The sequence below is a fragment of the Condylura cristata genome, unplaced genomic scaffold (assembly GCF_000260355.1).
Source record: "Condylura cristata isolate star-nosed mole 26May11 unplaced genomic scaffold, ConCri1.0 scaffold00004, whole genome shotgun sequence".
Classification (NCBI taxonomy): Eukaryota; Metazoa; Chordata; class Mammalia; order Eulipotyphla; family Talpidae; genus Condylura; species Condylura cristata.
This window is the reverse complement of record NW_004567105.1, coordinates 7,676,089-7,692,485: the sequence shown is the minus strand read 5'-3', so window position 1 is coordinate 7,692,485 and position 16,397 is coordinate 7,676,089. Positions and strand designations below refer to the sequence as shown.

The 16,397-nt window shown below is 41.9% G+C and overlaps 1 protein-coding gene across 2 annotated transcripts in view; it reads left to right on the top strand.

Moving 5' to 3' along the window:
- FBXO7 (F-box protein 7) overlaps positions 1-16,367 on the top strand; it is a 16,833-nt gene extending 466 nt beyond the window's left edge. The window contains exons 1-9 of one of the 2 annotated variants that reach the window (XM_004675713.2): positions 17-59; positions 3,146-3,288; positions 7,289-7,516; positions 8,505-8,646; positions 10,649-10,732; positions 12,894-12,989; positions 13,946-14,122; positions 14,750-14,787; positions 15,711-16,367. In XM_004675713.2, coding sequence (XP_004675770.1) covers positions 23-59; positions 3,146-3,288; positions 7,289-7,516; positions 8,505-8,646; positions 10,649-10,732; positions 12,894-12,989; positions 13,946-14,122; positions 14,750-14,787; positions 15,711-16,097 — 1,332 coding nt within the window. In that variant the 5' untranslated portion in view covers positions 17-22 and the 3' untranslated portion in view covers positions 16,098-16,367. Of the gene's footprint in view, positions 1-16; positions 60-2,993; positions 3,289-7,288; positions 7,517-8,504; positions 8,647-10,648; positions 10,733-12,893; positions 12,990-13,945; positions 14,123-14,749; positions 14,788-15,710 lie in introns of those variants that run through there. The other variant, XM_004675712.2, reaches the window with a different exon arrangement.
- The last annotated feature ends 30 nt before the right edge of the window (positions 16,368-16,397 follow it).

Here is a 16,397-nt window from a genome sequence, read left to right as displayed (position 1 = left end):
GGGGTCCCGGCTCGCGGAGAACATGGCCTGGCGTCCCGGGGGCTCCGCTCCCCTCCAGGGTGAGCGGTCACTCCGCGTTTGCCGTCTGCTTACCGGCGCTGGGCTGCTGCACCATCGCGCCCCTGCGTTCGTAAAGTTGGAAATTGACGAGCTTGGCTGAGGTCCGGCCGTTCCCGGCGTCTCCGGCTGTCCGAGTAGTTCGGTGGAAAAGTTGGGAAAGGATGGGGTGTTAGAAAACGGCCCTACGGCCGACACCACCTGTGGCGAGGCGGCTGCAGGGAGGCTGCGGTCTCTTGGCCGAGTGTTTACCGGGCTTACGCTGCAAAGTTTCACCAAGTGCAGGCGGGTCTCCAGTCATTGTTCTTTCCTGGGTGGCAGGCTGCGTCTTTTTTTCTTTTTTGCAGTGGTGGTCGGTGCTAAAACTAAGTAGACGTTAGCCGTGTGATGACAAGAGTTTGCAGTTTGGGGATAGTGACCCTGGGAAATCAAGCATCCGATTCTGTTATTTGTGGGGCCCCAAGGTGAAACGGCTTTGTTTCCACACTGAATGTGGAAAAGTCTGGGTGGGCTTCATGAAACGCTGAGCTAGCGAGTTTGTAACTTAGGAGCATGCTTGAGAATACTACAGGGCATCTTAGGTGTATTCTTTAAAGGAGAACCTTTCTGTTAAGGAGTTTCATAAGACGCGTACACTTTCATTTTTAGGATATTCAGTAAAATGGACTTTTAAAAGATTATATTAGTGACATGTCTATTATTTCTTAGTGTAAAATCTAAATGGTTTGCATGCTGGTTTCACTACCTCACCGCTACTTTTCTCTTTTAAAGGTATTTCCTATGAAATAATATACATGTATTGTTTTTTAATTGGGCAGGGCAGTCTTGAAAAGATGTGAAACCTAATTTACCCAAGTTCGCTTCACTTTCGGGTTTTTTTTTTTTTTTACAGTCGAGTTTGCTCGACTCAAGAATAATAGTTTGTTTTGAAAGTAAATTCCTTCTTCGGAAAGTAAGTTCATTTTCTAGTAAAGGGGCAATTAAAAAGTATCAGATGGCTTTATCTTTAAAATGCCTTTTTGAGCTTAGCATAGCCTTATGATATTTTTTAAAGGACTGGAGATTTCTAGGCTGGCATTTCTTGAGGAACTTCAGTTTTGTTTTCAGTTTTGGAAATTAGTCATTTTTTAATTCTTAATGGAAGACCATGTACTACTAATCTGTTCCCTTTTAGGGAAGCAAATGCTGATATTTTACTAAACAGACAGTTCTTTACTTTTTCTACAAATAGTATCTGAAAGAACAGTGCAGTAGATACCGTTAAACAAACAACCTTTTGATGTGACAAATGATCCATAAACACATAGCTCATTTGAGGTGTTTTTCTTTTTTCTGCCAAAGTTCTGCTACCCCCCCCCCTCCCAACCCCCAACTGGCAGATTTCCAATATTTTACTTATGGAGGAATTTGAAGACAGAAGCATCGCTATTTATTTCTAATAAACAGGAATTATTTCTAAAATTCTGGTAATTTCTCTGCCAAAGACAATTTAACTGGTAAGAGAAAATATATTTAATTGAAAGAAAAGCATCAATTATTTTGAACACTTACAAAACTGCTATACTGTGAAGGAAGAATAAAAAAACTCTCAAAAAGTTAATAAAATCAGCATTGCTGAGTGTTAATGTCCTACAAACTGTTTTGGAATGGTTTAATTATTCCTCATCACCACTTGATGAAATGATGGTTGTTCTCTCAAGGTCAGATAATCCCTGGTACAGAAGGATGGAACATCCTTGTTTTAGCCCAATCTGAGCTCTTTGTTTAGCTGTGGGTTTTGAATTTGTGTGTCTTCCGTATAAAAAAACATCACGCTGGTCATCAGAAGGATGGACGAACTTGCACTGAGCAGTAGGAGGGACGACTTTGTACTTGGCATCTATTTACACTCTTGAACTTTTTGTGACCATGGATGCTTATTTAGAACACAGGCCAAATTTGGAACTCACATAAGCCAGTTGTCCTGCAGGGACATTGACTAGGTAGCCCTGATCAAGACTTGATTTTTCTAACTACTGTGTATTGTTTGTATTTACTTCACAAATACTTTTATTTGGCAAATGCCAGGTATAATTTTGAATTCAACAGATGAGATACCTGATCTTATGAAACCTAAGTTTTAGTGGTGAAGGTGGACAAGAGAGACCATAAACAAATAAAAAGATATTTTCAAATAGTGATGCTACAGTAAGAATGAAACATGAGAATGGAAATAGTGATAGAAGCCGAAGATAGATCTAAGAGGTGACATTTCTGGTGAGACTTGAGTGATGAGAGCATCAGTTATTTGAAGGTCTGAAAGAGCAAATGGTGAGGCCCAAAGGTGGCATCGATCTGTTTGAGGAATGGGCAGAAAGCTCACGTGACTAGGTCCAGTAGTGAGAAGGTGAATGGCAGAGAAGACTGAGGTAGAGGAAATGGGAGGGCACAAATGTTGAGTTTTGGAGGCTGCTTTAAAGATTCTATTCCCAGTTAAACAAAAGCCACTGGATGATTTTCAGCTGAGGAATGATGTGATATTATTATATTTTAAAAAGATTTCATTGAGTCTTAATTATCAATCTTAAAATACACTTATAACACTAAAGGGAGAAATTCTATCAAGTAAGCTGTGATGTGTCATTGGCTTTAATAAGCATTTCCATTTCAAAGATGTCAAAATATTAAAAAGTATGTACCCTGTGTCCGGGTTAGAAATTTACTGTATCCTATCCCCCAGACAGAATTTTAAGCCTTAGTAACCTACAACCTAGGCATTCAGTGATAAGGGTAAATAATTTTGATAGTTTCCCCAAAACTGTGACTTATTTGTGTTTTGTTTTCATTACTTAGTATTTCTAGGGTCATAACCATATGCAATATATATGTATCAAATGTTTTATTGGGGGGAATGGTGATGGGTAGCTCTTACTATCCTTATCCATCTTTCTTGGCAGTTCTGATACCCGGTTTGCAATTACATTGAACAACAAGGATGCCCTCACTGGAGATGAAGAAACCCTGGCTTCATATGGGATTGTTTCTGGGGACTTGATATGTTTGATTCTTGAAGATGCCATTGCAGCACCTAACTTACCTTCATCCACAGATTCAGAGCATTCCTCACTCCAGAATAATGAGCAACCCTCTTTGGCTGCCAGCTCCAGTCAGCCCAGCACACAGAATGAACTACTGAGTGATTCATTCCCAGAACAGGCAGCCCAGTCCGATGTCTGGAATGATGACAGTATGGTAAGTATCGAGAAGAAATAGGGTGGATCATAAATCATACAAACACTTGGACTGAATTTTCTGTCAGTCGGGATAATTGTCGTTAGTAGATTGCAGGTTATATTCTATAAAGTTTATTAAACTGCTAAATACTGGGCTTGCATTTCCATTTCAAAGATGCCAAAATATTAAAAAGTATGATCCTGTGTCCTGGTTAGAGATTTACTGTATCCTACCCCCAGACTAGAATTTTAAACCTTAGTAATCTACAACCGAGGCAGACATCTACTCTTCAGATATCAATAAATTTTCCCTGGGCTTATGTTGTTGCCTCTAAGCTCATGAGCTTTGAGTCTCTGTCTACTCTGCTAAGGCTATCTATATCGTTCCATTATTTCCAAATGATTTAGAGTACATTTACACCTGGATTTTGAAAGTTGTTACCTCAGATTACATCTGCCAACATCAATTTGAAAGTGAGTGTGATGCTGACCTCTTCCTCCCAGTCAGCTGCCCTCGCTGACGGTCAGTGGCACTGCTGTTTTCCTGTATTAAAACTTACTTGGAATGATTTTTGACTCTATCCAACCTAACAAGCCCTGTTTTTTCCTTCCATTCCAGGCTTTTCAGAGTCTGTTCTGCAGTGTACTTTCTAGGTTCATATTTTTGGTAATGTTATTACCTTTCTCTTTAGTAACTGTGTCATAGATACAGCTGTGCTCACAATATTTGAATGAAAAAGACCAAATATCTGTAGTTCAACTTGTCCTGTCACAGAAGAAGAAAAGGCTGCCTGTCCTGCTATTCCTGGTTTTTACGGCTTTCAGAAAAGTCGCCCCACCCACCCTTCCCAGGGCAGGTTTCTGTTCTGCCCTCCTGTAAACTGTCATCTCCAGTCAGACGAGTCGCCCGCTCGGTTTCCCTTCACCAGCCAGTGGCACGTACACAGGCGCCCAGCCGCCCCTCCAGTCTCCATTCCTCCCTGGCCCTCCCCAAGCCCTGTCAGCCAGAGCCCAGTAACCTGTTATTTCTTTGTATTTATTCTTTATTGCCATGTAAACATCTCAGTATTATTCTGCTTTTTAATTTGTTGGATAGCACAATTACTTAATTTTTTATTACTGATACATATGCTGTTTGGTTGATTGTGTTGTATGTTTATACTTACCACCCCGACTTAACTTCTTTTTATAAGCTTTGTTCCCTTTATGGCATTAAATATACATGGATAATGGAAAATAAACAGGTTTTGGTTTAACATCTCTGTTTCAACAGATTGGTAAATTATGAAAAATATTTATGTTCAGATTTTAAGTAATAGTGTCTGGAAATATTATAAACGTTATTATATGAGAATTATTAGAAATGATTTTTATAAAGTTCAAAGTATTTTTATGACTTTTTTCTTTTTGCAAATTATTATGGATGTCTGTGCTCCTGTCTTATAGAGGTAGTCGGGGGAATGAGTAAGAATACTTAGTCATGTATTTAAATTACATTCCCGAATCTCTTTTTCCTAATATCTCATTCAGAAATTCTGGTAGAAGGGCCCATTCTTTTATTTTGTTAAAATTGTCCCATAAGATAGAACTTTTCCTAGGATATGTGAATTACTATATTAGTTTCTCTTTGGAAAATTTTGAGAAATTAACATTGCCTAAAGTTACTAATTTCAGTTCTAAAATCATATTTTGTTTTCTAAGACTTGTATAGGGTGACTGTAAAATCCAAGAATGGAAACTGAGCTTACCATCTCATAAATAATGCCTTAAACACTGAAGCAGTGTGATCTGCCGAAGGCTTACAGACTGCAGTAGGAGAGAAAGCTGGACAGGACAAATGGAAAGTAGTACGCCAGTTTGCTCTCGTATCCAAGCGCAAATTAATTTTCTTATTTCATCCTGTTGGGGATTCGCTAACATTTGTTGAGTCTTTAGTGGGGTGTAGGGGTAACATGGCATCATATCCTAACATTAGCTCTAAACTGCTTTTTAGTTATTTGTTCCAGTCTTAACAAATGACAGATGAACTGGTCAGAGAGGTGGTGCTGAACTTTCCTCCCCCATTTTCACTTGTGTGAAGAGTATGATAAATATTTGTGTCTTATCAGAATGGCTCAGAAATGTCAGTGGTTCTCATGGAGGGGGAGTAAGTTTTGACCAGCTCCCCAGGGGATTCTGGTACCTCCCTCATATAATCAATTTGGGGTAACCCTTGAAGATATTTTTTCTACATATATTCATGCTTCCCCATACAACTGTCATTAAGCAGTAAATGCCCACAAGAAACAAAGAGCCTATGTGTTTCATAGTTTTGCTAGGTACTAAGTGGTTTTTCAATATAGTAGTTTCTATTTACTCAAAAATATGAGGAAACCTCCTTTTCAGACACTAAATTGCCAGTGGCTTCTAGGTTTTAACAAGTGAATTAGGAGGTGTTCCATAACCCATCCTGGGTTAGGTCCTGGGATTTTGGAAGAATAGCTTCTTGTCCTTTTATATCTTCCACCTCTCACTCATACTACATGCTTTTAACTTCTTCTACCCCTTATTTAATGGAAATGTGAATTTAAAAAGAAACATGTCCTTTGCATTGAGAGTTGAACACATGCCTAGGCAGCAAACTTTCTGAGAAAAATTAATATAGGTAATTTAGTTTTACTGAAGCATTGTATTATGTCTCAAAGTCCTGAACTGTGAGTCTGGAGATCTGGGGTTATTTCAAAATTACCTGACAATCTGGATTGTGTTATTTAATCAGTGTCATTTAAGTATGAATAAAAAGAATATATACATAAACACATCTTTTGTTTTGCCCATTTATAGATTTAGTATATAGTGTAAATGAGAAATTACCAAAAACAAAAACATTATGAAATGATGAGATATTGTCTGTCAGTATTTGTTCAGGTATTTATGTTCCTACTATTGCCAGGGACTGTATTTGGGTCACAAAAAATGGATAGCCTGTACTCTTCTTTGTAAGCTTGAGGTCATGGTAGGATGTAGATGTGTAATCAGAAAATCGCAGTAGTGTAATAAATCACAGCAATCAAAGCCTTTACAGAGCGGAGGTCTGCGTTGCCTGTCACAGGGTGGAGAATACTGGCGTAGGCAGGAGGCACTGGCAGAAGTGTACGTGATACTGTGTCTGAGATCAGGTAATAAAGGGGACGGAATGCTCAGGAGGGCAGGAGCTTGGGCTTTATTTATAGGCCTGCATTTCTCAGCATGCCCTCGATGAATAACCTGTTTCATGAGATCATAAATAAGTGTGCTGGGGATGCTGGGTATTGAGGAAGGAGGATAGTGCTTCTAGATTAAGTGTTATGAACAGCTATTATTGTTCGTTTTCCCTGAGCTTTGGAATGCCAGTGATGTATTTTGTGAATACAGAGAGTGAGGTTAGCATATGGCATTTCCCCAAACTTGATAGTAGACCTCTTTATCCTCTAAAAACATTTAGGGACACACTCCAAGGCACAATTCAGGGAAGTGGTATTATCTGCACTGGGGAAAGACTGGCAGATTTTAAGCTGGGACAAAGGGCATCATTGGAGTCTTAATAATTAAGAAACTGGTAGCAGTGGGTGGAATCTTACTTAGAGGACAAGGAAGAGGAGTAGGTATACCTAGAGAGGATATCGCTGGAAGTTAGGAGATAAATGAATCTGAGGTGCCAGTTGAGTAGGAATAGGCAGATTTGAGAGAGACTTAGGAGATAGATTCAGTGGAACTTTGACGATCAGGTCAGGGGTCAGGTGGTGGGAGAAGTCTAGTCCAGGTTTTGGCTTGTTAGCCAAGATTCATAGAGACAGGAATTCAGGATGGCAGACTCCTTGCAGGCTCAGTTACTGAGGAGGACTCGTGTAAAGGAGGGCCCGTTTCTGAACCCAGTAATGTATTTTGGCGTGGAGCCCTAATCTCACTTCACTTTAGGAGTCAGTATATGCTGTGCACAAAAAAAAGGTTATTTAAATAATAAAAGATTTACAACTTACTGGCTTTGTGACCCTTTTCAGTCAGGGCCTAGTCAAAATTTTGAAGCTGAGCCAGTTCAAGACCTGGTGGAAGTGGAAGAGGGCCCAGGTGTCTACCCCACAGAACCAATGCTCTGCAGTGAGTCGGAGGACGGGCGAGTGCCACACTCACTAGAGACCCTGTACCAGTCAGCCGACTGCTCTAATTCCCACGATGCCCTGATAGTGCTGATACACCTCCTGATGCTGGAGTCGGGTTACATACCTCAGGTGAGTACTCCACACTGCCAGCACACACCTTGTCAGGTGTAGGTTTTCCATGGCTAGGGGTGTTTCCATGGCTAGGGGTGTATCGACAAGCAGCACCAGGCTGTCGTGCTCTAGATTTCTGTTAAACGGTTGGACATTAAGTGGAAAACGTGGATACACAGGCTGGCAGACATGTTCACTTCCCTTTTGTTCCTCCTCCATTTCTTTGGCCGCTTTTTAGTGCTCTGGGTTTAATGACAAATACCATTAAACCCAGGAGATGAAAGATGACAAATGATAATCTGTGGACAAAACGTGGTCAGTGGATGTGGTTGGGCACGACTAGACAGCTGGCTCATTGGGTTGTTTTAGTAACTCTGGACTGCCAGTGCTTTCATAAGAGGGTCATTTAGGAAGAGGAATGCTCTTCCCCCATTCTCTGTTTGACCAGCATCTGCCAGCGTCATGCAGTGCTTCTGCTCTGCTCTCAGGGGCTTATCGTGCATGAGTGGGTGAGAGGTGCGTCTCCAGCCGATTCAACTGTATTGGCTAAACTTTAGGAGGGCCGTGTACAGAGGCCGGAGATCGGCAGAGGAGAACACAGCAGGACTCTGAGCAGACCTAGACAGATTCTGGGGACCTTCGAAGTTACAGACTGACAGAGGGAAAGATAAACAGAACTTTTTTTTTATTTTTAAAGCATCTGTAAAAGAAGTAATGTGTGAATTCTGATCTGGAATAATGATATGGTTTTTAGGTAGAAAAATAAGTCTTTGAAGAGAGAAATCAGTCCCTCTCTCTGAACATGGACCTATTTAAATGTAGATTTTGATGGAAGATAGTAGAGTGTAACATTTTTATGTCAGATTTTTTAACGATGCCAGTATTATTAACTGTTTGAAAACTTTGACTAAGGGAGTGCATGGCAACTTGCTCCTAGATACGTTGGGAGCCATTTTGGAGAGTAAGTTTTCTTCATAGTTTGTTCCCCTTTTACTTTCTTCCTCAGGGAACTGAAGCCAAAGCTGTGTCCATGCCAGAGAACTGGAAGTCGGGGGGCGTGTACAAGCTGCAGTACACGCACCCTCTCTGTGAGGACGGCTGTGCGGCGCTCACCTGCGTGCCTTTGGGGACGCTCGTTGTGGTAAACGGTAATGGAGGGAGCAGTCGTCCTGCGTTGCTGTCGAAGTGCTTTACAGCCAGTTCAGTGATGGGCCAGTGTGATATGGTTTATGAGTTTCCTAACTTTCCTTAATCCCCAGACCACTGATGAGTCTGCAGATCCTAGAACCCTGAGGGATGTTTAGACTAGATGCCTTCACTTCTGGGCCGCCGCTCTCCTTTACTGTCTTAGCACGACATGGTGACTTTCTTTTGCCCCAGCAGAGTTGTGGTAATAGGAATAGGTGGGTTGTTCCACATACCCTTTGAAGAATACCTCTTCGTAATGCCTGAGGGTGACCTTTCTATTATTTTAACGAGGGTCTTGGAACTGGGAGACAAAGAGACAGTCAAATTTTTTACCGAATTTGGCATCTCTGGGCAGTAGTACATTGACACACTGCTGAGGGATTTGATATGTTTTATGGCCCAAGAAGGTCACTTCATAGTTTTTCTTATTTTTCAGCTCTTTTTCATATTAAGAAATGCCGCTGAGACAGCCGCCCATTCTGTCTTTGCATTTCAGTTCAGGCCGGCGCCACCCCAGAGTCCATACCCGCTGCCAGCAGTCTGGAGTAGTCTCAGAACTGCAATCTGGAGGTCCAGAATAGTGGCTAGATCTTTCACTTTGTTCTGGTTTGGTTTTTTGAGGTTTCTCCTCTTCACTAAGTAAGATAGTAGGGTAAGGCTAGGATGACTGTATGTGGTGTTTTTTACTACAGCACATCTGTGTAGCAAAGACGGTCACTATGAACATGCCTTAGCTCAGCTTTCAGTAGTTTTGCAGCTACTAGCTTCGGAGCTGGAAGCAAGGAGGTGTAATAGAACCCCAACACCACTTAAACCTTGAGTAGCAACATGTTTGTTGTATTCATTGAGATTTTTAATCATAAGATTGTTTGAAAAGTGATTTTTCTGCTAAAACATATTTTATAAGCCACTGACTTAACAGTCTTGAATCCTTGAAGTAAATGATAGTTCTATATTCCTGGGTTAATCACTGGATTCTTGAAAGGTTATTTAGAAGTTTCAGAATTCCAGCTGTAACAGCTCTGGTGGTGGCCCACGTCTGCCAGGATGTGGCTTTCTGATGGCACTGGCATTATCTCTTCAGGTCAGCACATGTCACTTTAGTTGGGCGTCTCACACACAAAGGGTGTCTCATCAGTCATCACTCTGCAGGATCATTACTTGTAAAGTTCAAGTTACCAAATATTAAGCGTGAGGTTGTACTTTTGCCTCAGCTTTTTATATTGGCACTTTAACAGTATGGTGTGATAATTTAAAGATACTTACTGGAAAGTGAGTAGCTGTCAAGTGTCTCTATGAGTCCTAAAGTTTTGTGTCTTTACTATTGTTGGCAAATCTGCTACTTGCACACGTCTGTGGCAGACAGCCAGACCTAAATCTCTGGAAGGGAGCAGTTTAAGTCTTTCCTTCACCAGAGCATCTTCCAGGTGCACATGTGCACAACCACATCACTAGCTTCATCTTTTGTTCTATTTTTGTATATATGACTAAAATCGAACTCTCTGGCGATGTCGAGAATATTCATCCGTGGATCTAGAGAGAAGATGCTGTGAAAGCTAGCAGGATTCTTTTACTCAACAAGGGAAATCTCCTTGCCAAGGGTTAAAGAAATAGTACATGGGATTTTGGACACCTTGTCAGAAATGATCTTATTAACTTTTTCCTGCCAACCTTGTTGCATATCTTTTTGAGTGTTAATCGGTGCTGTTGATAATATTGAGTGGAGTTAATATAAAGGTGCTTACTATAATTCTTAAAGGTGGTGTTTTAGAGTGGTTTTACTTCATTTAATGGCATATTCACACATTGGACTTCACTCTGGAGAGAAAATAGACATTTGCCTAGTTTTGTATGATGTGTCATTTGACTATTGGGGCAAGGAAACACAAGCCCATACAGAAACAAAATGAAGACAATTGATGAAGGAACAGTTTTTGACCTTCATTCTTTTGGTTTTTACAGCTACACTAAAAATCAATAATGAGATTAGAAGTGTGAAAAGATTACAGCTGCTGCCAGAATCTTTTATTCGCAAAGAGGAACCAGGTAATGAAACTGATTTTTGGGATGAAGCTTTGAGAAGTTCATTTAAAATCTGAAAGGTAATATTCAAAAGGCTAAACATTTCTGCCTGAGAGTAAAGCAAGTTGAGGACATTGTTGCAGAGTTTTTCTGTTTCTATCTTGTTTTTTCTTAGGACCTTGAGGTGCTGAATTACAGTCATGTTGCCAGTATAGAATGACAGTAGTGTGCAGCCCATCATTCAGGGATGATGCTTCAGCTCCTGAATTAGTCATTCTATGGATCTTTCTAGCCATGTATTTGACCCATCTGGATTGGAACTGTTTTGTAATTGTGCAGTGCAAGTTCATTACTGAAAATTAATGGAGGAAAAACTTCAGAGTGTATGCTTAAATTGATATAAATGTGGTTGCTAGTTGATACAGATTGGAACTTTACCAAAAGTTTGTATTATAAGGTGTGATTTTGCTTATATTCCATAAAATTAATAGATACAAAGAAGGCAAGTGTCCCTTTGTATTTTTTCAGTTAAACTTAGCTGAAAGGCAGGCTAATAGTCAGAAGAGAAGTGATGGAGTAGAGAGGAGCTAATATCTTTTAAATGCCTGTTTTGTAGACATGTGCCTTAGTGAATGTTACTCTGTTTCATCCTTACCAGTAAGTTGAAGGGCTAAAAAGCTTTATAAAGTGGTGTGGTATGGCAGAGATGTGGTATTTACAGTTGTCTTTTAAGGGAAGGCTGTGCAGGTCTAATCTTTGCTTCGAAGGCCTAGGGACTTACTCTGTTACTTCCCACTCAAGGTTACGTCCCGAGAGACTGACTTCCTACAACTAAAACTGGGAGGAAAGGAGACGAGTGTTAACCTTTTTTTCCCCATCATCTGTTCTCCAAGGAGTCTTTCTACACATTTCCCACACTGCTCTCCCCAGGAAGTGTTCATGCCATAGATACTGTGTGTGTACGCACTATGGCCCTTTGGAAAACCAAAAACCAATTTAATCAGATTTTTTTTTGCCCTCCAAGAGCCAGTTTTGCCACATGGGGGTGTTTGTTGAGTATGCTTGAGAGAGATGGACACACCTGTCAAGCTGGCCTACACTGGGGCCAGAGAGATGAGATCCTGGGCTGCAGCACGGTGTGCTGCTCTCCGTTCTGCTGGGGAGCAGGAATACTCAGTAGCAGTAGAGATTACTGTGCCCAATGGTAGATCAGGAGCCAGGTCAAGAGGTGACTGACTTCGGGGCCTCAGAGCTCATAATGGTGGGATTTGGAATTACAGTAGATAAGACTCAAGCATATTTTCTAAAAAACTCTTATGGGGATTAGCTTGGACTCATACTTTTTATCTAGTTTGTTAAAAAGGAAGTGAGAGGGAAGTTAATATTGTTACAAGTTTATGGGCTATTTCAATGGAATAGTTTTGACATAATACTTTTTATTTTTAGTAGGAATATGCTGCTAAAGTTTAACAAGTTTAACTTTTAGTGCAGCTTGTAGTACTTAGAATGTTCTAGATAATGTACAGGTGAGACCTCTGGGGCTGTCTAAAAGCAAATTCTCATCAGGGGGCCTAAGAGCCAGTATTTCTGCACTGTTCCAGGTGTGCTCCTGCACCATACTTTGAGTGGCATTTAGTGGCTAAAAATCACTGCTGTGGACCAGTTAGAATTAGCACGTGCCCTGTCTTGCTGCTCATGGTTCTCTCCCCCCCCTTGTTCTATGTCTAAAACGGGGCCATGGCTTGTATCTCGTGATTACAGGGGAGTGACTGATTTGAAAGATAGCTTAAAAATGCTTGACGCAGTCACTGGCACCTGGTCATTGTGTGATGCGTTGTCCCCTAGCACCCGGCCACCACAGGCAGTCAGCTCCCCGTTGCGTCCGCGGTGCCAGACAGCAGATGCTCAATAAATCTTCGTGGTGTGCACGGCGGGCACACCACAGGCCCCCTCGCGTGAGGGCCTCTGAGTTTTTGAGGTCAGCGAGTGCTGGCCTGTTGACGTCCTGGGATTCCCAGTTTTGCCCTGGAGCACTGGCCTGCAGAGTCCGGGTGCTTCCTCCTCCTTGGGCGTTGGCTTGAGTCTGGACGAGCTGTGGCTATTTATTGGCAACTTTGAGTTGGTTGGCAGAAGCAGAAGGTACCATGGCAGGTTTTCTCACTTGATTTTGTACTAAATATTCTAGGGGAAGATGTAGCCAAGATATACAAAGATCTTCAGAAGCTTTCTCGCCTGTTCAAAGACCAACTGGTATACCCTCTTCTGGCTTTTACCCGACAAGGTGAGAGTTGATAAATCATCTCGGGTTGAGTAGCTAGGAAAAACAGTAAGTTTACACCCCACGCATGTGACTGAATTAGGCTCTGATGCTTTTCTCTAGTGAAATTCCAATCTTTCACAGCTAAGTTTAAATGACAATTGTTACTCCTTCTTTGTCCTGCCAGAGTATTCTGTACGTGTCTTTATGATAGCTCTTTTCCGAGTATATTAATATCGTTTATATGATGTCTTTCCACTTGAGGCTAAGGATATGTTGAAGCAGAGAATGTATCTTACTTTTGATTTTTATGTTTTACCACGGGGTCTGTAGTAGATGTTCAGCAAATGCATTGGAAGTATAATTATAGGGCAGGGAACAGTTGAGAATTATAATTTACACTAATTTCAGACTTACACAAATAGACGTGGTTTTATTTGCTATCTATGTAGAACAGTAATTTTTTAGGTCTCAGATTGCATTGTGCCAAGGCTATTATTACCACAGTTTTCTTCTTTAGTTGACAGTGAGGGAAAGGAATAAAATGAATTTAAAAACCTTTTATAGGATTTTGGTTATCTTGGCCAATGGACAGTAGTATCACAAGTATTCCAGAGGGACTAATAATTAAAACATAGTTTCCAGTTGACTTCCTTTATCCTTTCTTTTGTTTTGCTTCTGGATTTATTTACATCCCTTTTTCCAGCATAGTAAATATCAAATGATAGTGATTGTGAACATTGGAGTGCTGATATTTAGAAATTGTGAGCTTTATTTAAAAGTATGTCTTCCCACTAAGCTTTAAAAGGAATCGGGGACTTAGACGTAACGGTCGTCTAGTCATGCCGGGCTTCAAAAAATGATGTTGCTGTCAAATGTGTGGGTTCACTGCCTCTCTAGAAAGGAAGCAAATGGTGAGTTTTGTTGACGACGCAGGAGAGCCGGCGGCTCTCGGTGATGGCTGTTGTCACCCGCTCTAGCTCTGAACCTGCCGGACGTGTTCGGCTTGGTGGTGCTTCCCCTGGAGCTGAAGCTGCGCATCTTCCGACTCCTGGACGTTCGTTCCGTCCTGTCTTTGTCTGCTGTTTGCCGCGACCTCTTCATCGCTTCAAACGACCAGCTCCTTTGGAGGTGTTTATATCTGCGGGATTTTCGAGGTGATTTCCAAGATGACTCTTTTTTGCTCATGACTCAACTTGCCAAAAGGTTTCAGTTGTCTTTTTTCCTTGCGAGTTGCAGAGAGTCATAATACAGCCTTATTGTAAAGCAGTTCTAACCTTTATGTGCCTTTTCTGTGTCTTGAAGACTCCCATTCTTTGTGTTTTCTGAGACACAAATTGCTTATTAGACTAAGTTGACTATTTCAGGATAAAAAAACGGAAGACAGGTTTTTTTCTCTCTGTGGATAACCCTCAGTGTCTGACCTGGAAATCCACTGCATTTCTCACTTTCCCGAGAGGCAGATGACACAGTGAGATGAGGTTAGGGCCAGGTCAGTGCCAGGAGAGGGGAGCCACGCTTCCCTCCGTGTCCCAGAGGAGTCTGGCGTGAATGAGCCACTGAGCACAGAGCGGTGTGGTCGCCCTCAGCCATCAGGAGAGGATTTGAGTCAGGCTCTGGAGCGCGCGGATGCTATCGTGTGTTAAATGACTCATGTTCCATTTTGTGTTTAATGAGTAAGCTGCAGTTTCCTTAGGGGGAAAAAAAACAGACCCTCTGCTTAATGCGATATGAATGAACTGTTTTTAAAATCTTGGTTTTTTTTTTTTTTTTTGACTTTGTAGATGGTACTGCCAGAGTTCGAGACACAGATTGGAAAGAAGTAGGTATTATCGAGGCCAACATCCATAGAAGTAACTGATGGGTTAATACACAAAGGGCTTACTTTTACTTGATAATGGTCGAGTGAGATCTATTTATATTTATAGCTGGTTTTCAGTAAAAGAAAATGTTTTCAACTTTTTTATACTCAATCCTTATTTTCTTGTAACTAAACAGGAAAGGAATCTGACACAATGATTGTCTTTCTCATTTACTTGAAACACTCTCCCATCTGTTAGGAAAAAACGTCTAAGTGAGACGTTTGTACCAGAGCAGTCCTCCTCGTGCTCCGTGACTGGTCACGTGTTCCCTGCAGTGGCCACTAGAAGAGTCAGACACGGACAGAAGCCTAGTACTGTGCCCTAGGCCATGTCCCAGCCTCCAGGGTGGGCACCATTTGCTGTTTATTTTACTGAGGAAAGGGAAGAAAAGGAGAGACACCTGCATAGTCACAGACGGGCAGTCTTAAAGACAAGAACTGCCTGTTGGTTAAATTGACATCCACTGTGGACTTAATGAAAAAGTAAATTTAAGTGCTCACCTTAACGTAATTTACGTCAGTGCTATTCAGTAGATGTTAAAATTTTCTACTTTCAAGAAAGACTGACTTAATGTTGCTTATTAGCTTGAGAGTTTGGGGTTGCATGTCAGGGGAGAATTTATCCCTCTTTAGGATTTTTTCCTTCGCACTAGCACACCAGCTCGCTTGTAGTGTGGTTAACACTTGCACTGTGGTTAAAGAACAGCATTTCCCATGGCTTTGTTTTCAGAGCTGCTGCTGTCTTCATGCATAGAAACTGCTCAGAGTTCTTTGCTGTGCTCTGGCTTATCTGCCTGGGTGTGTGGAAGGCAGAGAGGAGAGCTATACAATGGGAGCAAAACACCAGGCCACTACACTAATGCCTTGCTCTTGTTTTCCCGCAGCTGTACCGTAAGAGGCACAAACAGAGAAAAGAAGCCCAGAGAGGACGGCACGGGATGTTCCTGCCGCCGTCGCCCCACCCCATTCCGTTCTACCCCAACCCCCTGCACCCCCGGCCCTTTCCCCCCAGTGCTCTTCTTCCTCCAGGCATCATCGGCGGTGAATACGATGAAAGAATACTTCCCTATGTTGGGGACCCAATCAACTCACTCATACCTGGGCCTGGGGGGACACCCGGCCAGTTCCCCCCACTCAGACCACGTTTTGACCCAGTTGGCCCACTTCCTGGACCGAACCCCATCTTGCCCGGGCGAGGTGGCCCCAATGACAGATTTCCCCCAAGACCTGGCAGGGGTCGGCCAAACGACAGCCGCTTACCATTCATGTGATTGACTTGTGATCTCACTCTGGGGCTTGCTATGGTTTTGGTTTTTAAAAACTACAGCTGTCATCTCATGTGGGTGCTGTTCTCTTGTGTTCCCTAACTGTGTGGCAAGAAACACACTCACAGTAGATATAGGGAACGCTCCGGGGGTGGCGTGGCCGGAGATGTCTGCAGGCCAGGGTTGGCCTTGGTAGCTGGCTACGGACTGCCCGCTCCAGTTCCCTTTGCTCACGGATAATGTTCTATACCAGATTAAAAGAATAGTGTAAATTCACAGCAGTCTTGACTTTTATTTCAGAAGATG